Here is a 23,521-nt window from a genome sequence, read left to right as displayed (position 1 = left end):
AGAATCAGACATGTAGTCACAATGTTTGCATTAGGAAAAAGAGCCGTTAGAAGGCGTGTTACTGCGCTTCGTAAAAGATGATTGTTTGAGATAACATGATTTCCTCTGCCGCCATCCCCATGCACAATGATGGCAAACATTTAGCCATGCTAGAGGTGTGGTGGCTCTAGGGATGTTAAAGTAGGTTGCTTGGTCCATCACTGTGTCTAGAATGAAACATCAGAAACTTTTGAATGGATTTCTGTAAAATGTAGTACAGACCCTCAGGGTCCCCAGTGGATAAATTCTACTAACTTTGGAGATCCCTTAAAGTGTCATTTAGAACCATCATCAGGTCAAACTTTGAATGTCTCCAAAATGACTAAACACCTGCAAAACCAGCACGACATTAGCTGTTACGTTCATTCAGATCGAGTTGCTCACATGTGACAATAATCCCACTGCTTCATAAACCGTGAATGAAGATCGTTTGCCTCAGCCAGTTCATGATTATTGAAGTATTGTGCTGCTTTGCTACTGTCAAGTAGCAACTGCACAGGCTAGTACAACATCAAACAAACGGACAAAGTTTGTTTCAAGGTGAGACGAATGCACAGAAAGTACCACTGCAGTTCAATCTAAAATGGAGTTTTGGCCCAACTTCAGTATGAAAGTGGGGAAATGGGGCCGCTGCTGTTACACAGAGACGCTTGACTGCTTCTTCAGAAAGTCCGGAGCTCAGCCAGACTCCCGGTCTATTTTCCTTGGCTTATCAGCGGCATCCCTCACCTTATTGTCAGTTGGCAGTATGTGGGAGTGTCAGACGCCAAGTGCCTTGCAGTTATGTGGTCTCATCTTATGTGACCTTCTCATTCAGAGGTCCTTATTGCATATGCATGAGCAATAAGAGAGTGTCCAGGTCAACGCGATAAATATTAATGATGAGGCCCCAGCTTATTTTTGAAGGGCGTCCGAGGAATCGCGCAACGAGTTCACCTTTTTTACAAGATCAAGATCAAACGTGTTTTTTTTATGCCAGCGACATAGTTAAATCGTTCTTTTTGAAATTTCGGGAAAGCACAGAGGCCGTGGCTGACGTTGAATTATTCGGTGTGCAGAATCTCCTTCTTTTATACGCTGATGTTGTCCCAGGGATCTTTGGATCTTTCCCCCTGGGCTCATTGTTTAAACGCCACAAGCCTGAAGTCTACCTGCATGTGACAGACCGCTATGGGAGAATGCCCGATATTGAATGCAATATTTTCGTTTTTACCCCCGACAGTCTCAGAAGCAGAATATTGATCTGACCAGGCAAGCAAAGTTTGCCTCCACACCATCGTTTGCCCTCTTCGTGACTCTAAAGAACGTGGTGTGTAAGATCGGCGAGGACGCAGAGGTGCTCATGTCACTCTACGACCCAGTGGACTCCAAGTTCATCAGGTAAACACATTATTCACTTACCGCTCTCTCTTTTTTTTCTCCTCTTTCACAAACAAAGTTCTTTCTAAGAATTTGGGTTTTTAGGGCACGTGCTATATTTCAGTTTGACCTTTTACCTCTAGTGTTGCACTAACAATTGATTTCCAGGTTTCTGTGTGTTGCCAGTGAAACGTTTGAAAGATGATGCCTTGTGCCTTGAACCGCTGTCTGAACTACACACCCATGTTCTGTATTCGACTGTTGTGGATCTATTCATAGCAATCGTGACAGTTGGTATTTTTAAATTGAGTGATGATGGGTTTAGATGTTCCCTTCAAGACAGAAACTAATGTCCTGTATGCACCAGATCATGTCTGGATTGTGTTTGATGTACTTACTCTATACAAACCAGGGCTGTATTTTTACATTCATAGCCTCTATTGAGATTTTTGTGAAGTCATTTTATGATCACCTCATCCGACAATACTGTGTTATTCATGGTGCTGTCTTAACAACTCCTTGAAGTTATTGAAAATGTTTGGATCACACAATCCTACCCAGCCTCCGCTGGATTGGAATCCTAAAATAGCATTCTATACTTATAATATATTATTGATAATATTAGTTGAACCTAATCTTTAACTGCAACTGTGCTGGGTTTAAAATTAATGAATAGACATGCAAAAAACAAAAAAGAAGAAGCTGTGAAGGATTCGATACAGCTCTAGTACACACACACACACACACACACACACACACACACACACACACACACACACACGCACACGCACGGCCAGCAGTCTGCTTCACAGGGATTTTCTATTGTTTATAGGATTGTGTCAGCAAATTATCACAAGTAGAGCAGCTCGGTTGCAGAATTTTTCTCTGTCCGGATTAAAATTCAAGCTTCTGCAGCTTTGAGGGAAATTATAGTTGTTAATGCAACCTAACTAATGCTCTAATTCACTGTATCATAGCTGTTTTCAATGCTGGGAGAGATTGTAATGATATTTCATGCTTCTCCCCTGTGATCTCTCCCTCACAGTGAAAACTACCTGGTGAAATGGTCAAGTTCGGGTCTGGTGAAAGACATAGACCAGCTTCATAACCTGCGGGCCGTCTTCACGGTATGTATGTGTGTGTGTGTGTGTGTGTGTGTGTGTGTGTGTGCACTCTCCTGTGGTAGTCCAATGTTTATTCAGCCATGTTGTGAGGCATGTGGGAGCCTGTTTGCAGAGCCTGTATTTGTTAAGCTCTCTCAGAAAGAGCTTGGCTCGCTGTATGTATTTACGAAAGCAGTCACCTCTATCTAATGGAAGGCCAAGGGCAGGAGGTTCAGCGTGCACCCACTGGGAGCACTTTACACATTTTTGAATGCATTGCCCACAGGAAATGAATCTATGGACACAATCCCAGATGTTTCTGAAGCAATTTCTAGTGAAAAGCTTCCTCATTTTATACAAACTCATCTTCACCCAAGAAGGTGCCATTGATCGATGAGTTTTAGTTGTGCACCCTAGCGTTGCTGTGGCCTGAAAAAAGGGGCAAATATACGGCCTGATTGTAATAGTTTTTGATTTGTCTTCCTCCTGTAAAAGTCAATGTTATTGACTCTTAAGGCGTTAACAGCATTCAGCAGTATTTTACTAACTTTTGTTCCGTTTCCCCTCTCCAGGACTTGGGCAGTGAGGATCTGAAGAGAGAGAAGATCAGCTTTGTGTGCCAGATTGTCAGAGTGGGGCGCATGGAGCTGAGAGACAACAACACCAAGAAGCTGACGGCAGGTCTGAGAAGACCCTTTGGCGTGGCAGGTAAAGCACACAGTGATTATTCCCCAAAAAAGCTGCAAAGTACAAGTTGCGTTGCTGTTGTCGGGGGTTACCTTTTAAAAACGCTGATTATCTCTGAACTTCGTAGCTTTGGCTCTGCACAAATATCCCTTCTGTGCATGAGATCAAATCAGAGAGATGCTTGGATACTTCAAAGCTTTGTAAGTCTTTTCCCAGATGAGTAAATGTATTTGGGCAAAAAAATCATAGATATCGAGCTCAAGTGGAAAGAAGAATTAGTTTGATTTATCTCCTGCTGGCAAGCTGCTAGGTGTAAACTAATTAGATTGGCGTCTTGCCCGCAGTGCTACAGCAAGGAAATGATACCCCTCTTTCAGTGTCTTTTTCCCACTGCCACTTGAAGAGAAGGTAAATGACAGCCTGAATTATGACGGCTTATCTTTAGACATCATCATCATTGCCGCGATACACACTACGACGGAAAGACAGATTTTTGAGATTTACTCTTTTTAAGACATCGCTATAACGGGCTTTTTATGGCTGACATGTGGCCTGTTGGGGAATAAAAAGAGTAAAGGTGCTGTCAAATTAGCTCCAGTCCCTGTGAGTATTTCCTCTGTCTCTCAGCCAATTCAGCTGGAGCCAATTCAAGAATGGGTTTCCTGTTGTGGTGTCCGGCTCCGCTGGTCGAAGTTCATTTTTGGTTAAATTCAACCCCCTTGAATTTGCATGCTCTGCAAACATCAAAAGTGTTCATGCATCTTGTGTTTAGAAACACTGGATTCATTTTCCCCAGAGGTGTTGCATCACCTCACTAAACTGGGAATAGCTGGTCCACTCTGAATGTCTGCTCACCTTAAATGAACCTGGGCCAAAGTTGTTGCGACACCTTTTTAGGGCTAAACTTGGTTTGGGCCTTGTGGATTTCTAGCATTTCATTCACAGACAAATAAACTGCACACACGCTGTACTGCTACAATCACCGCTATAACGTAACCCTTTATTTAATTTATGATTTATACTCCTGCATTCTGTGCGGGTTGGCGCCACACCAAGCATACATAGTACTGCGGTGGATTGCTTGTAGCATGTAATTTCTTTGCGATTCGGACTTGTGGTCTTTGATTTATTTGATAGGTGTGATTCAGTAGTTCCATGTGAATTTGTCTCAGCACAATTTCCATGGCTGGAAAATAAATTATGGAAGAGCTTGGTCAAGAGGAGGAGTTCATGTGCCCAGAATGAATAAGCCTGTTCTTGTTGTAACGGTATGTGAGGTACTCGTCTCTCGGCTTTCATGTCCAATCAAACCTCTGCGAGCTCTGCAAACCATCTCGCCGGCTCAGCGGGAGCTTTTCTGCAGAAGAATTAATAAATATATATATATATATATAAATTGCCATCCCTACTTATCACCAGACTGAAAAGAAGCGTTTGGCTGCCCTCTCCGGTTTAGCGTTTCAAGCCTGGTTCAGACAGCCAGCAGTGGTCGGGTGTGGTCACAAGTGTAACCACGCCCAACAGTGATGTCACCAGGTCCTGGAGTACGCATGTACTGCAGCGAGGTGAGATGTTAAAACACTTGCAGGTCAACAAAACAAGATTTTATGGGCGCTTTAAGTTGCTCTTTAAACTGTTATTCACATTTGCACATTAAGTGTCTCGTAGCCCTGCATCTGCCTTAATTAGTGCTCATGAAGAAGAGCCAGCATTGGCTGCTCTCACCCCCCCGATGCGTCCTTGCCGTGCAGTCATCTGAAGCGCTTTCACAGCCACGCTATACTCTGCAGCTCTGAAGAATGTTTTAACCCTCTCTCCTTGTCTTTCCACAGTAATGGATGTCACTGACATCATAACGGGCAAAATGGACGATGAAGACAAGCAGCACTTTATCCCATTTCAGCCGTAAGTGGATTGTTCAGCAGCAACACATAAATCACATTCACACTTCAGGGAGCATAAAGTTCCTTTTGAGCTTGGGATAATGTTGCATAAAGTAGCAAAGTGGATGTAGTTCTGCTTTTACACTTATTTACACTGTTTTGAGTGTCTACAGTATGTCAAGAGGTGCAGCAGTTGCAGTTAATTTCACTTTTTTTAAGTCTTTAATTCTTGACACCTGATTAGCAAAGGTTTTAAGTGCACGCTCCCCCTATTCCCCGCTGACTCAATTAAGGCAATCTCATTAACTGCTGCCATTCTCGTAGGACTGCGTACAGAGGCAGAGTAACCTTTTCCTTAACGTGATTTCCTGCATAATTGGAAAGGCTTCAGATTCAGGCAGTTTAGCTGGCAGATCACCTCACTTAACAGTTTTATCTTTGAGCATAAATCATGGAAATTAGAGCCTTCCAGCGTGAGAAGAACAGATTCTACAAGGCCACGTCCAAGTGTGAATATACGCCACGAAATCTTGACTAATGAAGTTTTGAAATGGCAGTTCCAACACCATTACTGTGTGTGTTTTCAGGGCCAGCAGAGCCATTTAGGGTTGGTATGACTTAGTGATGTAATTTGGATAGACTCCTGGCATCCAAACAGAAATGGAAATGGCTTCCGGGTATTAGATCCAAAATGTGCTGAAATAGTTTGTTGCTCTCATTTGTCCCAGACGCTCCTTCACATTAAGTTGGAGACTGAGTTGAGCTATTCTCTGGCCAAGCAACCTGCGTTTAGATAATGTATTTGTAGCAAAAGTTCTCATTGTGCTGAAATGATCAATTAGTTGATTGACAGAAATCAATTGCCTAACAATTGGCTAATCCATTCAGCCATTTAATGCAAACATTCTTTGATTAAAGCTTCTCAAATGTGAGGGATTTTCTCCGTCACCTTGCTTTATATCGTTTTTGTTAATTAGATATCTTCATCTTGGACTCTGGGAAAATCTAATGCACAGCTTTCTCTATTTTCTAAAATGTTTTAATCCAGTAAAAATAATCAAGACAGTTGAGTGATCACAAAACCCCATGCGAGTCCCCCACGCCCTGCATACCCCATCAATGTCCCACTGTGTCCAACTCTTTTGTTAACATCAGATCCAAATTCATTGTTGCAAATTTGAGGGAGAACCGGCCTTGTTCCCGCTGTCTTACGATGTTTCGTCCCGTGAAAACCTCTCCTGTCCGTCATCGGTTTAGGATTCAAGTTTGGAGGCACATAAAACAGCCGGATTGACTGCAATCCGTTACGGCTTCCTCCATGCTGCCGTCACCGCTGTCGTCTCCTCCATGCTCGGCTTCTGCTTGTTCAGAGTCCTCTCTACTGCAGATGGCCTCCCCGCCCACTGCACACAGTCCTCCCACAGCTGCCACACATGTGTTCCCAGATCACACCTGCTCCTTTCTTATGCTCTGTGCGTCACTCTGCTCAATCAGTCTGGCGTCGTCTACTCCTGAAGCCCCGTGGAGAACAAAACATGATGTTATATTTTACATTTGCTCTCTCGGTTAAGCCGAGTGGGAACGTTGTTTTCGGGTGACGTAAAGTCTGGAGCGGCTTTGGGTATTAAGTTTCCCTTATTTGAAAACATTTAAAGGTCAAGCGTCCCACTGCTTCAGTGGCACTATATATGCTGACGGGGCATCATTTCCTAAACGATGATTTCTCTGTGTGTTTCCTCCATTACCCATCCTGCCTCCCTGCTAACTGCTAACAAGCGGCTTTGTGTCTGTCACGGCATTCGCATCACTCTTCGGTGTGTCTCTCTCTCTCCGTCTCCCCGTCTCTCTTTCATCCCACTCCCTCTCCTCACAACCATCACTTTGTGGCTCCTCCTCCTCCTCTTTCTTCCTCTCCTTCTCCTCTGTGGTGTTTGCCTGTCGTGTGCATACTGCAGGCTAGCGTTGGATGACGCCATTCGCCACAAGCAGCTGAACATCTCCCGTTTTTCACCCAGGGTGGCCGGGGAGAACGACTTCCTCCAGACCGTCATCAACAAAGTCATCACCGCCAAGGAAGTCAATCACAAGGGCCAAGGTACAGTGCAAGGTTCAGACACAAGCGCCGGGGCCAAGGAGGAAACTGTTCCCACTATCAGACTTTTCTCAATAAAATGTGTGTCTTACTCATGCCTGATATTTATTATAGGTGTCTGACAACATTATGGGAAGAATCTGAGAATTAGTTTTTCCCTTTTCGCTGAATCCGGTCCGTTTCTGATTGTGTCCAAACAAGTCTTGCATCCACATTGTTAAAATCAGCTAAATATCAATCACAGCATTGGATATATTTTTAGATAAACTAAACTATGCTTTCTGTACTCAAACATAAGAAACTCTGACAACACCGATGCTCCTCCCCCCCCAACTCCCACTCACTTTTCCACTGTTGTCTTCCGGCAATAAGTCACATGACACAATAACCAACAGACCGGATCAAGCGAAAGTTAAAGAAAAAAATCTTGTTATCGTTGTAATAACAATCTGAGCTTGTCAGAGGCAGAAACACGCACTTTTAGTTGATGTATATTGATGGTGAAGAGTTGCCCAGAGTGATTATAATGCAGCCTGTTTAGCAGCCTTGAGTACTGGACCAATTTTGATAATTGTTGCCCCCATTAGTCACTTAGGGTCCAGGTTGAAGAATACCGAAGATTCCCTTTAAGAAGGAGGAAGCCATAACTGATGGAAGCTCCTTGTTTTTAATTCTATGAATCTGTATTTTGGCATATTTTGCCTTTTACAGGAAACTGAGCAATGTAACATTGACCAATTTGTTATTATTATAATTAGAAAACACTGTTGTAGTTGCAGAGTGCGCTCTCTTCCCTCCGGCTTTTCTCCGGTTACTTGACATTGGTTTTTAACGGCATTGCACCTATTGTGAAGTGCTATTATCTATGGAGAAAAAAAGTGAATTATTTATCTTTCATCTCTACTGAATGTTTAAATATATCCCTACAAGGAGGGATTCTAATTACAGTTAGAAGTTAATATTATATTTAATCTTAAAAACAGCTTACTTTGCTGCTGTCATCCTCTTTAATACTTCTCTTTTTAGATGTGTTCATAGAAAGTACCACTAACCCCAATCTACTGGCAGGGAGTTGAAACTGTTCGTCTCACTAATAAGAACATAGTTCTTTGTTGAGAGCCCGCACTATACATCACTGCTCCTCCTATAAATAGTTGCCCCCATCACCATGACTACAGGATGTAAGTAATCCAGCTGTTAATTAAGCTGGTGAGTCTTCTGCAATGACTGGATCTTATCAGTGATTTGACATCTGTGGTTAGAAGAACACCATTAGCCGTCTAAGGGATTTGAGCTGGGAGACAACGTGACGGCCTCCATGGTATTGTCATGCCCTATGAAGATGTACTTGGATAAATGTCAGATCTGCTCCGACCCACTCCGGGCGGAGCAGCTGTTTCGGTCACACTCGCATATCAAAAGGCTTCTAGCTCGGCTCGTGAGGGATGTGTCACTCATAACAATCCTGTGAAAGTGAATAAAGCCTCGGGGTTCACAGACCGCTCACTTTGGTGGCCTGTGAAGGGGCACGCTACAGGATGACTTCTTTAATTGGGACCCCCCACCCCCTCTTGTTTTGTGTGTGTGTGTGTGTGGTCATTTTCAGTCTTGTTAAGAGGTGTGTGCCTACGCCGCTTTTGTTTATCCTGGGAGAATATTTAGAGTGAGTGTGGTTACAGAGCTGAAGCTGGCACGCCGTGCAGTGTCTGCAGAAAAGAAGCTTTCCTCCCAACCGGGAGAAAGCGGCGCTGTCACTGGTGTTAAATTGTTAGGAAATATGACCCATGAAAGTCCCCCGAAGGCCCTTTGTTTCAGAATTATTCAGAGCCACAGAGGTTTCCTCTCCAGCTTCGCACGCTCAGGTCTTTCCAAGACCAATTATATAAGTCTGGGAATAACGGCACAATTTAAATATTCAGCAAGAAATGTCATTTATTCTCATATTAAAATATAAAGTGCCTAAAGTTATCAGGAATTTGGCAGTAGACCAGATTTTTTAAAATTCTTTTTAATTAGGGCACACGTCTCAGTTTGTTTGTTTTTGGAAAGACATTTCCCTTTTTTTTTTTTTTTTTTTTTTTTCTTTGAGTATTGGTGCTCATAATTTGATTTGAGCTCACAGATTTATTGTGTGACTTTTTGTGCGGCTATTTTTGCAATTAGTGTACCAATAAAAAAAAAAAAAAAAAGTCGAGACTGATGAGAACACAGAGAGTCCTCCACAAAGAGATCAAATGGGCTCTTATACATGTTGGTATTGTAGATGTCAAACCAGCATCAACCATCAAGGCTCAACACATGAATTAAATATTTTGTTGTGATTTCTTTTTATTTATACAAAACATACCTCCTTGATGTCACCAGGTATATATTCTGTAGTTGTGGCCATGCTTTCCTCAGCACATCCCTGAGGCTAGCTTTTATTTAGTGTCTTGCCTCGGAGCTGTTAGATGACACTGACGGTGGGAAGCACCAGAATAAATCTCTCCTCAGTGTTTTCCCGGGGCAGGTTGCTCTCACACTGTCTTCTCCTGACGTTATCTCGGTCCCTCACCGCTTTACCGTGAATCCATCACCAGGTCTGTGGGTGACTCTGAAGCTGCTTCCTGGAGACATCCACCAGATAAGGAAGGACTTCCCCCACCTGGTGGACCGATCGACGGCCGTGGCTCGCAAGATGGGCTTTCCTGAGATCATCATGCCAGGTGTTTTAAAAAGCTTTACCTGTCTCTGAACGTGTTGTATTACTTATTTGATTTGAATCAATTAGAATTAAGAGCGACTATTTTATAAAATGTGCGTTGGGTGAGTAAAGGACATATCACACTCAAGACATTAGTTATTTAATGGACTGAAGTCATCCAAGAAGTATATGGTGCCAGATATGCACTTATGCCACCGAAGATGTAATGAGTTATGCAGTAATGGTATTATCAGATATTCAGAAGGTCTGGAAAACCTTTTAAAAAGTGAGGATGTCCTCCCATCTGACCAGCTTGTTTCTGTTTCCTCAAGGCGATGTGCGAAACGACATCTACGTGACTCTGGCGTTCGGGGACTTTGACAAGGGGAGCAAGACCAAGCCCAAAAACGTTGAAGTGATCATGTCCGTTTACGACGAGGAAGGCAAGAAACTGGAGGTACGGCGGAGGAATGTTAGCTTCCCTTATTTGGTATTTCACACGGGTTCAGCTCATTCTCAGCATTCTGGACACAAAGCGCTGCAGCCGATCGGCATCTTAGACAGTCTGCGATATAGAGGGCTTTCTTTAATCTCACACAGCTCAACACGCCGCCTAACTGACCAGGACTCCTATAAAACAGTGTGATGCACGGGCCAGACTGGACGCCTTTGCCACCCGTTAAAAATGACAGAATGCAATATTGGTGCTTTGTGGTTGATTGACTGGCATTGCATTTGGCTCACCACCGCAGGAATCAACTTATTTCATTGAGTGGGTTACAGACTCAAGCATGTGGACAGGAGATATAGGCAGTATAGTTTTAAACTTTAAGGTGAGGAGAGAAGAGAAATCAGCTTTTTCCCTTCTGCTGAAATAACGACCATTGCTAATGAAGGTGGAAAGATCAATTTCTCCCCACGTCTATTTGTTTGTTACATAATTGTAATGTTGTTCCTAAAATAATGGCCTACGTCATTTTTTGACAGCAATTATTTTCTTGCCTAAATCATCACCTCATGATACTGTCCTACATCCTCAGTTGAACAGATCATGTGATTCTACCCCTGTAGTATAACGGCCTATGTCAAGGGTGTGACTTAGGCCGTTTTATTTTACCTAAGTCAAAAGACAATGTGACTTAGGCAATTTTACAAGCTTTTCAAGATGGCATTTTGAAGCTAGCATTTTTGTCAATGAAAATCTCACTCGAACATAATATTAGTAATCATAACATAATTTGACCGGTATTACAGTATGCCTGTTGTGCAGTGTCTAGAGGCAGCTTGTGCACCCCTATTACATTTGGCCAAGTTTTTTGTGTTTTCTGAAAAAATGACTTATTATTTTAGGAAGGTGACGATATTTATTTGGATGAAAGTCCGTAATTATTAAAATGTCAGTCACACCTTTTCTGCATTTATGGGAAAGTCGTGCGTCTAGTTTTGCATCTTAATGCCCATTAATTGCATTTAACTTTTCTAGAAAATCCACAAAACCTAACTCCTTTTTTAACTTTGAATCCCTTTGTGCCAACCCATCCGTGTCATAATGTACTAATAAAGCCTTTGTTTTATCAGTCTCGAACCAGTGACCCCTTCCTCTGATGTTTGATTCTAATCACCCCCTGCTTGACTTTCACTCTTGTTCTGCAGAGGCCATCAGTTAATGAGAGATATGAGAGGTTTAGAGTTGGACATGAGGATCGCGGGCGGGAGGCGTGTTTCTGTGGGAGTGGGTGCTCACGTGTCTGTGAATGACCTGTTTATGATTTAGAGACTTTTGAATGAACTCTTTCTTGATTTTTGGGGCCGCAGTTCTTGAAATAGTTTGCATTAAGTTAAAGTTACTGCGAGGAACTTTTTAAAATGAGAGGTTTCCTCAAGGGAGTCTGGCATCTTGGAAACGCTACTGCTTTTTCCTACAAAATTGACATGACATGAAAGCTCCTCGTAGTTGCTTTAAGGTATATCTGGTATTTTCTTGAAAGTCTACGGGTGTTATTGTTGTTCTGGGCTGTGTACGTGGAGTGAGAGTACGTTACAAGGGCTGATGATGGAGAGGTGAATTGAGATGAGACATTGGTGGTCCTGGGGAGACCTCCCCAATATAGCCAATTGGAAGAGAGGGCTATTACCCTTAGCTGCCTCAATTATACACATTAGTCTTAAATTGAGAGGCTGCGTCAGTGATTTGGCTCGGCAGGCATAGGAAGTGTAAGGATCAGTGGTGATTATACTGTAAATATAGTTCCCGAGTAGCAAATGGCAGTGATGATCCTGGCTTCTGTCAGACGGTACAGGAACCAAATGACAATACAGACATTGCCTGGTCACATAGGGTTTTTTTTTTGGATGTTAAATTTGTGGTATAATTTGTAATGCATTATTACATGGACAAATCTTTTAGACACAAATAGTGTTTCTTAATATTCAAGTGCACGTCTCCTGGGTGTTGTTACATGTATATACGCTGTACTGTGTTTATTATGGTAGACATGTTGTGTACGTTGCACTGACAGTACAGTAAACGGGTGTGACTTGCTCTCTCAGTCTGGTGCCAGCATGATACACAAGCTTTGGTACTGATATCAAAATGATGAGTCACCTACATGTCGTAAATCTCCAGAATAACAACATTTCCAAAGAGGACCATCTCAGCGCTACTGCAGTAGCTAAGATTTTAAACAAAATAGTATTTGATACTCAGGGGTTAACACAGTTCGGGTTCACTGCCCGGCTCTTTTCAGTCGGTGTCAATGGAACATTTAACTGCGTATTTAAAGACTGTTAAAGATTTGAGTTGGTGATCAGTGATCAAGGGACATTGATCACATCTACGGGTATCATGGCCATGTGTCCCAGCAGCTCCCTTCAGCATCTTGTCTTGCAGATGCTCAGTCTCATCGGATTTGTTCTCCAGGGATCAGGGCTGATTGGTCAAAGTCTTCCTCTTCCTTCCTGGATTGAATGTCTGAAACTGTTTCAGTCTGAACTTTGATAATATAAACCTTCTCTTGAATTCGACCTAACCTTCGGTCGGTTTTTGAGTTCATCGAGCCATTTATGTAATGTAAAAAAGACTCCTCCATGCACGAGGCATTTAAAAATAGCCAGATTAAATTGCTCACATTGATGCAAGGTTTATATTAGGTTAAACTGCTTGTGTATTTTTCTCTGGATGTTTCTGTCTCGGTCTCAGACGCCTTATCTCCTCCATTCTTCCGTGGTCTCTTTCTGCCTCTTTAGTCATCCTTCCTCGGTCTCAAAAAGGATTTGTGATGCTGGACAGGGACTTATCACCCCGACATATCAGCACCCCCCTACAAAACCTGCGGCTAGACCTCGACCACTTTTCCTGGCCTTTTAGTGAAGGGGGCCGGGTTACTAGAGCTAGCACCCGCCCCCCAGATCTGCTCAGCGGGGCTGGGAGAGACAGGGGCCTGTTATTCCTCATAATTGCTGGTTGTCAGTAGCCATTAGTGTTGGAGTATTTTAGCAGCACCGTGGCCACGGAGTCAGCTGGAATAGTGGGAGGAAAGAGGTAGGCTGGCTGAGTGCGGATTGATAGAAACTAAGGTGTGCGCGCCATCCGCTGTCACTGCAGCCCTCCTGCCAAATCCCCCAGGGGGGTGCGTAGTATTTTACATACACACCCTGACCCGTTGTCGAAACTCAGGGGACCCGCTAGGAAGAACACGGCTGGTTCCATCAGCACCAGCTGGTGTGCTTCCCTGCGCCTGGCTTCCCTCCACTTCTCACTGCGTGGGAGCCACAGCGCCTCCTTAAATAATGTATTTCTAATTCATTTCTTATTTCCACAATGCTGTCATGAGATTGGCAGCCAACCGGCAGGTGTGCATGCATTAACTGCATCCAGGCTTTTAAAGGCCAATACTAGATAAGCTTTGTGTCCCAGGGGACTACATTTGATGAAATAAATGCAAGTCAATTTTCCACATGCCGCAGGTGTGCTGATGGTTTGACAGTTCTAATAACCCAACCACCATCATTTTGCCATTTAGGACACGCTTGCTGCTATGCCAGTATAACCATATATCCAGTCGTATCGTTTGATAACTTGATTTGTGTATTTTCTTTCTCGTTATCTAGAATGTGATCTTCCCTGGAGCTGGAGACGAGGGGATCAATGAGTACAAGTCTGTCATCTACTATCAAGTGAAGCAGTCCCGCTGGTTTGAAACGATAAAGGTGTGTCCCTCTCCTTACCTCGGCAGTGGTGAATATTCATCGATTTGTGATGGCAAAAAGAAATGTATATGAGGCGTTTCATTTTTTAGCTAATTTACTACAAATCCCACATTCTTTACATCATAAGTAAGATTAACTTTAACTTTTTACCACAGACCCAGATGCGTCCTGAAAAACCATGTTAACCGTCCAAATCAGAATGTTGTTTCTTTACTTTGTCGTTTTCATCTATCTAAACAACATTAACATGTTGAGGAAAGAAATAATTAAATTTTTCTTTGCCAGTGCTAGATAAAAAAAAAGGCACGCTGAAAGATGCAGGATTAACAGGACGGGTTTAAAAATAATCCAAATGATATCTGAGTGAAATGCTGTTTTATCATTCTAGAGAGCACTTTGTAATCAATAACGGCCACATAAACCTTTTGTTACCAAAGTACAAATAGCTCAGCAGTGTATTTCATTACAGAACATAACATAACAGGAGTAAATGCTCCTCTGAACAGAAACTCTCGGCCCTGCTGTGTGTTTAGCTCCATTAGCGGTTAGCTCCCTTTTGTCCCAGAGGCGTCACAGGGGGGAAGATCTCAGTTTGTCCCGTATACATTTTCTATCAACGGGACGACGTTAGTCTCACTCTGTTGCAAACCATTCTACTTGTCATTAGTTTCAAATCATTTCTAGAGAGTATGAAAATCTTGAATTTGGGGCCTTTTCTGCTCCCGGCGTGGCCTGAAAAAAAATGTGCATTGCAAGTTCTGGTTCGCGGGTGTAGATGTCTCACACTTTCTGTCCTTCAACTCAGGTCGCTATCCCGATCGAGGACGTGAACCGGAGCCACTTGCGGTTCACCTTTCGCCACCGCTCATCGCAGGACTGTGAGTACAAATGCCTGCGCTTTGAATAATTAGATTTGCCGACGAACAGCTGCACAATTGGCTGCTAATCTATCCGCAGCAAAAATAATGGAAGATATCCAATCGGAGCAGATGTGCTGCTCAGTGATAAATACTTTGAAGCTCACCCTTTGTCACATTCATCAGAGGTATTAGCTCGCCCATGCACACAGCAGCATCACAAAGTGGCTTGTCAGAGATTATAGCTGGAACGTGAAACTTGCCTGAGGAGACCCAGTTGTTTATTGGGACCAGTGTCGGGCTGAATCTAGCCAGTGTTGTAGCTCCTTCTGTTTTTAACACCCTTTCTAGTTTTGATGGCGTAGAGGGCACGGAAGCCTGGTATTGGCAGCCCTGCCGTCCCATCTGCCCGCCACATGGCGAAGCCATCCCTCCAGCAGCAGGAGTGGTGCAGACTAAAATAATGTTGGTTGGGTACCGGGAGCCACGGCCGCTGTATACTACGACATACGCATTGAACAATCAGGTCATAGTGCATGGAAGGCGAAGCAGAATTGGGAGGATGTCAGCGGTGGGTAGTATACCGTTCCCTTAGTAAAGCAATCAGCAGCTGCCGTCATCCTCCGGTTCCAAAATCCTTCAGCTCCGTTTGCCTCGCAGGTGGTTTGGAGGGAACGGCCAGGTCTCCGAGCTCACTGCTGGTTTATAATCCACTTGGAGAGCCTTCTTGTCATGCTTGGCACCTTGCTTCTGCGGGGACTAATGCTGTTACGAGGCATGCCTTTGAAACTCTGTGACTTGCTGTTATCGTGCTGTAATGGTTGATTTAGAAACTGGCTCACCTCAAGTGACTCTGGGACTGCAGGGGCATGCTGATGCTGCCAAAACTTTGACTTGCAATTGACAATAGAGGGATATGTTGGAAACGCGTATTGGCTGGATTATATATATTTGTAGTTGGCGTATGCCTTTTATTTCCCTGTCAGTTACAGTTAGTGTGTTGTATCCCATCACAGAGACACCTGGACATTCATATCCCTGGACACATTAATCTAACTTCCAAGTTTCTGATTGGCTGCGTCTGTGCAGGCGTCAAGCCACTTGGTCTTTCCTGCACGGAATTGCCTTTTTGGATTTCTTGTTGCCTGTAAATACACTCAAATCTGTTGCATATACCACTTATATACTGCTGGATTTTAGCTTCTCCATTTTGATCACAAGTAATGGCAGACAGCTGATGCAATGCATCATCTCCATCACCATGTGTCAGACTTTCATATCGACGTGTAAAATGGTTCTTACCAAAACCAGAATAATAAGTTATATGTAGGTTTCTGAAACGAGGATGTTTACATGCCCCAAAACCCTGACTCATTACCTATTGTGGAATCAGTTCCTCCGCGATATTAATCTTTGAATGCAGATATCACAGTACCTCAAAGGATAATGTCTGCATTCTCCCAGAAAAGCTTTTGTTCCAGGAAATATGGAGAAGTTGGAGAAAGGCAGAGCAGAGACGGTCTGTCAAAGAAGAGTGACAGAGGTGCTCATCAAGGCCACAACTGGAGCTCATGTGCTCAGTTTTTTTAATTTTTACACCGTGCACAAGACTACGCTCCTGCATCAGACTGATTTCACAGATGCCGTCGTGGCTGTAAGAGATCGCCGCCATCGTCTCATTTCTGTTTCATTGTGCTACGACCTGGGGAGTCGGGTGGAGGGTAGTCTTTCAAATGTGGCACAGTACACACAACATGAATCTGAACTGACAGGCCACCTTAGAGGTGAAAGTCTGTGGAACTTCCAAACAAACTTGCTGGAAAAAAAGGCATTGTAAGAGAAATGCAGGGTTTCTTCTCTCTGTAGGAAGCCACTAATAAATAGTTCTCAACTGGGTGGCATGCATACAGTGTTTTCCCTCCACTGGTTCCTCTCAAGCCAGCCCAGCAATTATTCACCGGCGAGGCTGCAGGCAGCAAACCAATGAGGTGATTTATGCAGATAGAATGCGTGAGATACTTCGATGAATCACGTCTCCCTGCAAATAAATTTGAGCTTGTTGATCCATGATGATATATGTTGGCCTCTCCAGACGCTGCTTGGTTACAGGACAAAGTCATAACTCTCGTGTCTTGTTTATGCTGCGCTTCCCCCTCAACGAACCCAAACACCGTCGTGTGTGTGTGTGTGTGTGTGTGTGTGTGTGTGTCTGTGTGAGCGTGTGCAATGAGCATCCTTTCTTCGCCTAGAGGGACTACACAAACTGTTCACCGCTGCATCCCTGAGATCAAGTGCAAGTGTTTATTCATATGCTTACAGGAAGTGGACACGCGGGAGATGTTAATCCAAACCGTGTGGCTTCAATATGATTAATAGGCTATTTAGAGAGAAGTGTTCCTTTCTTTTAAAATAAGCAAATGTGATTTTTTTTTTTTTATCTCGTGTTTATGATCAAATCAATCGCTATTATAATCGCTCCAATGCTGCATTTACCGGCTTGTACTTTAACAATTTCTTTCATTCCACTTTTCCCACAATTCATTCACAGCCATGTTTATTTGCTCCTAATGCAGTCAACATAGTCACAGTGTTAAAAGAGACATCAGAAGGGAACAATAGTTTGCTGATCTGATTCAGAGCCTGTTATGATGAGATTGACATTTGTGATTATTTGTTTTTATTTGTCTGCTAGCTTGTTCATGATTTATTGTAAAGTCAGCCTCGCAGCATTGTTTACTGCAATAAGACGCACACTTTGCATGTGAACAAACATGACATGATTTGGACTATTAGTTTTGCAAATCTTCACAATTAATAAACAGGAAAGTAATGTATATGTCGCTGTTTTTACTTCTTCTTCCCACAGCCAAAGACAAATCGGAGAAGATATTCGCTCTGTCTTTCGTGAAGTTGATGAGGTACGATGGGACGACTCTGAGGGACGGCGAGCACGATCTCATCGTGTACAAGGTAAATGAGAAGTAGCCCATATTACAGTGTTCTGCTATGTCTGTTACTGGCTGCCTGCTGGCCACGTGACCACAGTCCAAGTTGAAGAATTGTCTCCTTAGTAGTTGCCGTAATAATAGCTTCTCTGCCTTCGATGGAGAATTACATGGTTGGTACGCATCCACCCCCGCAATGAAATTACTTTCCAATTAAAATCCCTTGTATAATGATGCCTTTATCTTAATTTAAAAGGTGATGTGGGAAAAATTCACCCAATTAGATTTTTCTTTATGTTTTGCATTGCCATTGTCAGTCAAAGTTACTGTTTGGCAAATAACTCTCACATGCAACAGCTAGCAGTACAACATAATTGAAAGCATATAAAAAAAAAACATTCAAAACATTCCACAGTAATAGAACATATCACTTCATGACAACATAAAGAGCAGCTATGGATTTCACTTGTCTTTTCCTGGAAAACCAGGCAGAAGCAAAGAAGTTGGAGGACTCTTCTCTGTACTTGAGCCTTCCGGCCACCAAGCTGGAGCTGGAGGAGAAGGGCTACTCCACCACGGGGAAAAACTCCCAGAACCTGGGCAACTGCTCCATCAGCAAGGACTCCTTCCAGATCTGCACCCTGGTCTGCTCCACCAAGCTCACACAGAACGGTAACAGCTTCCGCGCTTCACACTTGCTTTTGCGACATTTTCTCTCTATTGTCGTTGATTTCTGAATACAAACTCCTAATCTGTAGAGGTATGAAAGAAACACAAAAGAATAAGCTTTTTTTCAATATATGTTAGCCAAGTAGACCCTGGATTTTGAAAGCATATCTCTTAGAGTAGGACTAAGAGACCCCTGCCGTCTGTAGCTCCGTCCACCTGGTCTTTACACGTGTTGGACGGTTGTCCTTCATCTTTATCGTCTTCTGACCTACTTTCTCCTCCTCAACCTCCTTCTGCCAGTGGGTGTCAGTCAGTCCACCGATGCTCTGCTTACTGTTCTCAGTCTAGCAGAGTAATTTCCCAGGGTGCTGCGAAGATCTACGTTTAATAAGCTAAAGAAATCCCCATCTCTGCCCTGTGGCTAATGGATGAGGGGGTTTGGGCCTCTTTTGTTCCCCCCAGCCTTTACACATGTTTGTACATATATATGTTGGTATTTCCAAGCAGTGTTAACATTGTGGGAGGGAAAAGCTGGTCCGCGGCGTGTAAGCGGTCAAATGCTTCTCGCTCTGATTTCACAGTCACCCTAAACAGACCCATCCTAAATGTCTGCGTGGTTTTTCTCTGCGCTTGCTCCTTTGTTCTTGTTTCTGGTATGCAGGGCTGAGTCACCACTTTAATTAGAGCCTAAACGAAAGCTTCCTCATTCCTCTCGGTGTTGTTTGGCCACGGCCTGAAAGAGAAAGAGAGAACGAAGAAGGGGCCGATTCACCGCAGGCTAGCTTTGACTCAAATTGAAATTAATTGTTTTGCTACAACCTGTTTGAATATGGAGTTCATCGTGCCCTTATGTTTTTATTCATGGTAACACAAAGATCATTTTAAATAGTCAGACGAGGGTAACGTCAAAGGATACGCTCGGAGTGAGCTGTTGTTTTGTGTAGCCGAGCACTTTGTGTGTAATCCTTATGTATTCTTGTAAAAAAAAAAAAGAAGCACTACAAACCTGTTAATTTTATTCGTGTGCGAAATATGATATAATCCTTTTGAATATTTAAATCCTCCCTTCAGGAACAGGTGATATTGCAAAAGTAAAGTCAGGCCAGGGAAGATCAGCGACTTGTGGTCTATTAAATACAACAAAGTCCTCTCTTAAAGTTTTACATCTTATTAAAGGATAATTGCACCTCTTTACAACTTGCCGCCGCCCACCAAAGTGAACGAGGAACATGGAAACATGTCTTTGATGTTTAGCCAGACTGTCCAAACCACTTTATCTGAAAGCAAGCCCACCAACCCGAATTTTGGTGATAATCCCTCGCTGCGCGGAAAACTATGCATGCTCATTACGGGAAATACAACGGGTCAGGGTTAATCCAGTAGTTTAATCTGTTCGCCACAATGGATGTTTACAACAGTGTTCCAGATGAGTTTGGCTCACCTGCAGGCTTGTTTAAGAGCTCTGTGATCGTGTGTGACAGCTTGTGTTTCTTGCTCCTTTTTACTTTTAGCAATGCGTTAGCTGCTTTTCCATACATCTAAGCAATTAACTGCCATACATCCTCTTGTAATATTAAAATACTTAAGCGGTTGTTGGATCAGATATTCTGGAAACACTTGCTTTTCACCCGACTGGCTTTGAGCCAGAGGAACAGCTGTCTGCATCAATCTTCTTCAGTAAAAGATCGTGCTTCTACCAGCCACATACTAATGCGGAGCCCTCGTGTGACCTCGTGGAAAATGTTGTTGCCGTCCATTAGAGACTAGAATGGGAGAAAAAGTAGATTTTTCTTTGTTGCATTCCTAGATGTGGCCCAGATAACATGCACAACAAATACTCATAGAGCCACAGAAATGAGGTCACTGCAGAACCCAGAACGTGTTAGATCTACTTTAGTTGCTGCGTACATTATATTGTGTGAAAGAAGGGGGCATTGTGTGTGGTTACGGTTCCCTTTGAGTGTTGTTAAGTTTAGTCTGCGGTATAAGTCGTCATTTAAATACAGGGGTGTGTGTGTGTGTGTGTGTGTGTGTGTGTGTGTGTGTGTGTGTGTGTGTGTGTGTGTGTGCGCGCTCCTCCTTGGCTCGGTGGGTGAGGATGTCAGCAGCCTCAGTTTCAGAAGCAGAACCCGCCCACTCCGATTACAGTCGATAGGGAAGTCATGTCGGCAGCTCAAACCCTAGCCTCGACTGCAGATGTCCAGTATTTAACATGAAGATGAAGAAGAAGACATTCATCACCATTTCCTCTCTACACTTTTCCCCCTGGCAGCAGCGTGCGTCCTGGTGAGAAGATTCAGGCCGGTAGAGCGGCTCCTCTGCTCATATTTACCTGGCACTTTGTGGCACTAATTTGCAAGGCAGCAGTAGGTGCTTGGGGATCAGGACGCCTCGTCGGCACTGCACACTGAGTTTGATTAAACAGAGAGGCGTGTGTGTGTGTATCTCCCACGGGATGTCATCCCACGCCAAAACTCGAGGAAAAGGTTTGAGCTCTTTTAATAAATCAATGCAGAGCCAATTTCTCTCTCCGACTGTCTGCCTGCTTTATTAAAGCCCAGAGCTTCTTCTTTAAACTCCCACCATTTCCTTCTATTCTGATTCATCATCTTCAATTTTAGACGCCTCTTCTTGGCGATCGGAGCGCATATCGACGATCGAAGGGAGGATCGTCGTTTGATATAAAGGCACTTTTTTATAACTTTAACAGACTTGGGAATATAAAATCCTTAATTACAAGCCAGTTTGCTCTCTGTTCTTCATGAGCCTGTTGCTCAGAGCTGGTCGGAGTAGTTAATGTTACTATGGCTTTTGATTTGTGATATTAAAGACACGATAACAACCATAAAGGGAACATGATGCTGTGAGGAGTTTTAAATGCTGTTTAGAGGAGAATAGAATAGAGGAGACATTGCTTTTAATTATTTTTTTTACGTTTAGATATTTTGAATCGACTGTTCACACATTTATCTTTGATAACTCTATTGCTTGCAACCGGCACCTAGTTGGTAGTTAACAAATAGTTGATAGACACTTCTAAACCGACACATCCTTATTGTAATAGCCTAATTCATCAAGCAACAATGTTCAACAGTCATGTTATTGTGCAGTAAATGAAGCAAGATTTTTGAGGTGTTGACCAGACAATGATAAATGGACTGACGTTCTAGAGGCCCGACCAAAGCGCCTAGCTATTAGTTTGACAGCCCCGTCTTCCTCCTGAGGCCCTGCCGCCCGGGGACAGCACTTTGAATGCCCCTTGCAACAGACTGCTTGCTTCATACACATGACACCTCATCCCTGATCCCCACATCTGAGATGAAACACTCTTTTTTTAATTAAGCTAGATTTATGCATGCGGTCTCCCAGCGCTGGGAGCTCCTGTGAAGTGGCTGCTGGCTCGTCGCTGGGTGTTTGCAGTGCGGAGGAGAAGCAGAGATCTAATAGCAGCAGGGCTGGGACTGGACGGTGCCTGCTGAAAGACAAATTAGCATCCCGTTCCCACCTTAGCTGGAAGGAGAAAAATATTGAATTATGATTTAAGTTAAGTTTTAAGTAGTAGAAGTAATATGTATACAGCTTAAAGCTGCTCTTACATCACTGTGTTTAAAAACCCTGCACTTTTAAACTCATTACCAAATACAAGGCGATAACTGTTCATGTAAAAATGAACAAGCTATTAAGACTTCATGCTCTTGTCAGGCAAGTTGTATCGCAAACAAACATTTGAATGGCAAGTGGAAGTCATTTGCATTTCAGTTGTTCAGTGACAATGCAACCTATTCTCCCAGAATTGATTATTCCACCACTCTCCGTCTGCCACTTTTGCAGCTTTTATATTCGGCTGGCTACAAAGACATCCATTCTCAAGCAAGATATTGTTTGTGGCAGGCACTTCCATGCAAACCACATCTCCCACACACACACCCTGCCTCCCTGTCCCATGTGCTACAGACGCCGTGGACTCTACCAGCGATGATTTATTCTCATTTCATTACATGTGTCTCTCTGAGTGGCTGAACCTGTAGTTTTTAAACGTATAACTCCTTGGGGAGGGGGATCCCTGGTTATTGTAGATGGGGTGTTGTGACTGGATGCTAGTAGGTTGTCAGGTTTGCAGATGACGGGCATACATCACTTTCTCGCCATGTTTGATTGGCTCTCCCGGAGCCGATCGGGCATGGCGAGCAGAGGGAGGGAGAAGCTGCTGTTCTATGCAGGCGTGGCTAATAAAACATAATGAATCTGCTACATGGTGTTCCTGGACTATAACTGCGGCGATTAGTCATGATCATTTATGAATCCAATATCTTTTAACTTTAGAAAAGATCTGACTGGGTTTCACGGGCTGGCGCTTACTAACCCTTAACAAATGGACATTTTGAGGCTCCCAATTTGATAATCTGCCAAAGGTGGACTGAACGAGCGCTCCCTCGAGCGTGATTAATCGCATCATGACTCATCCTCTTGTGACTAAATTAATTTTCCATGATTAAAGTAAGAGATCTAATAGAATGACTTATGTCACGTTTAGGAAATTCACTAACTGACTTGTGTGAAGGGTGGGGGAAACATCTCAAACAAATGGCCCCACAACACTCATTACATTAAAATGTTCAACCTTAATTGTCATTTCTCGCTGCCTCTCTCTCCCTCTTCACGGCGCGTTACCGTTGGCAGGATGAACATCACGCTGCGCTTTGTGGTAATGGCTTTTTTGTTTGCTTGTTTGCTTTTGTTTCAGTGGACTTGCTCGGCCTGCTGAAGTGGCGCTCCAACACCAGCCTGCTGCAGCAGAACCTCCGTCAGCTGATGAAGGTGGACGGCGGCGAGGTCGTCAAGGTCAGACGGCGAAAGTCACTCTTGCAATGTGCTGACGACTTTGTTTTAACGATCTTAACGGTCTTAACTCACCGTCTTTGTTGCATCCTTGAAAATGTCGCTCCTCCGAGCAGATTGACAACAAATACAAATACAACAAATACAAAATATATA

At 43.4% G+C, this 23,521-nt stretch overlaps 1 protein-coding gene across 13 annotated transcripts in view; it reads left to right on the top strand.

The window, feature by feature from the left end:
• Positions 1–23,521, top strand: part of dock1 (dedicator of cytokinesis 1) — a 163,002-nt gene that overhangs the window by 21,197 nt on the left and 118,284 nt on the right. For 5 of the 13 annotated variants that reach the window (XM_079213915.1, XM_079213917.1, XM_079213907.1 and 2 more), the window contains 12 exons: positions 1,262–1,419; positions 2,444–2,525; positions 3,074–3,209; positions 5,021–5,093; positions 7,087–7,166; positions 9,743–9,868; positions 10,179–10,303; positions 13,957–14,055; positions 14,861–14,933; positions 17,779–17,882; positions 18,346–18,529; positions 23,271–23,368. In XM_079213915.1, the coding sequence (XP_079070041.1) occupies positions 1,262–1,419; positions 2,444–2,525; positions 3,074–3,209; positions 5,021–5,093; positions 7,087–7,166; positions 9,743–9,868; positions 10,179–10,303; positions 13,957–14,055; positions 14,861–14,933; positions 17,779–17,882; positions 18,346–18,529; positions 23,271–23,368 (1,338 nt within the window). Of the gene's footprint in view, positions 1–1,261; positions 1,420–2,443; positions 2,526–3,073; positions 3,210–5,020; positions 5,094–7,026; positions 7,167–9,742; positions 9,869–10,178; positions 10,304–13,956; positions 14,056–14,860; positions 14,934–17,778; positions 17,883–18,345; positions 18,530–23,270; positions 23,369–23,521 lie in introns of all 13 variants that reach the window. The other 8 variants (XM_079213914.1, XM_079213905.1, XM_079213910.1 and 5 more) reach the window with 5 other exon arrangements.

Source organism: Taurulus bubalis, assembly GCF_910589615.1.
Source record: "Taurulus bubalis genome assembly, chromosome: 2".
Taxonomy (NCBI): Eukaryota; Metazoa; Chordata; class Actinopteri; order Perciformes; family Cottidae; genus Taurulus; species Taurulus bubalis.
This window is presented reverse-complemented; position numbering and strand designations above follow the sequence as displayed.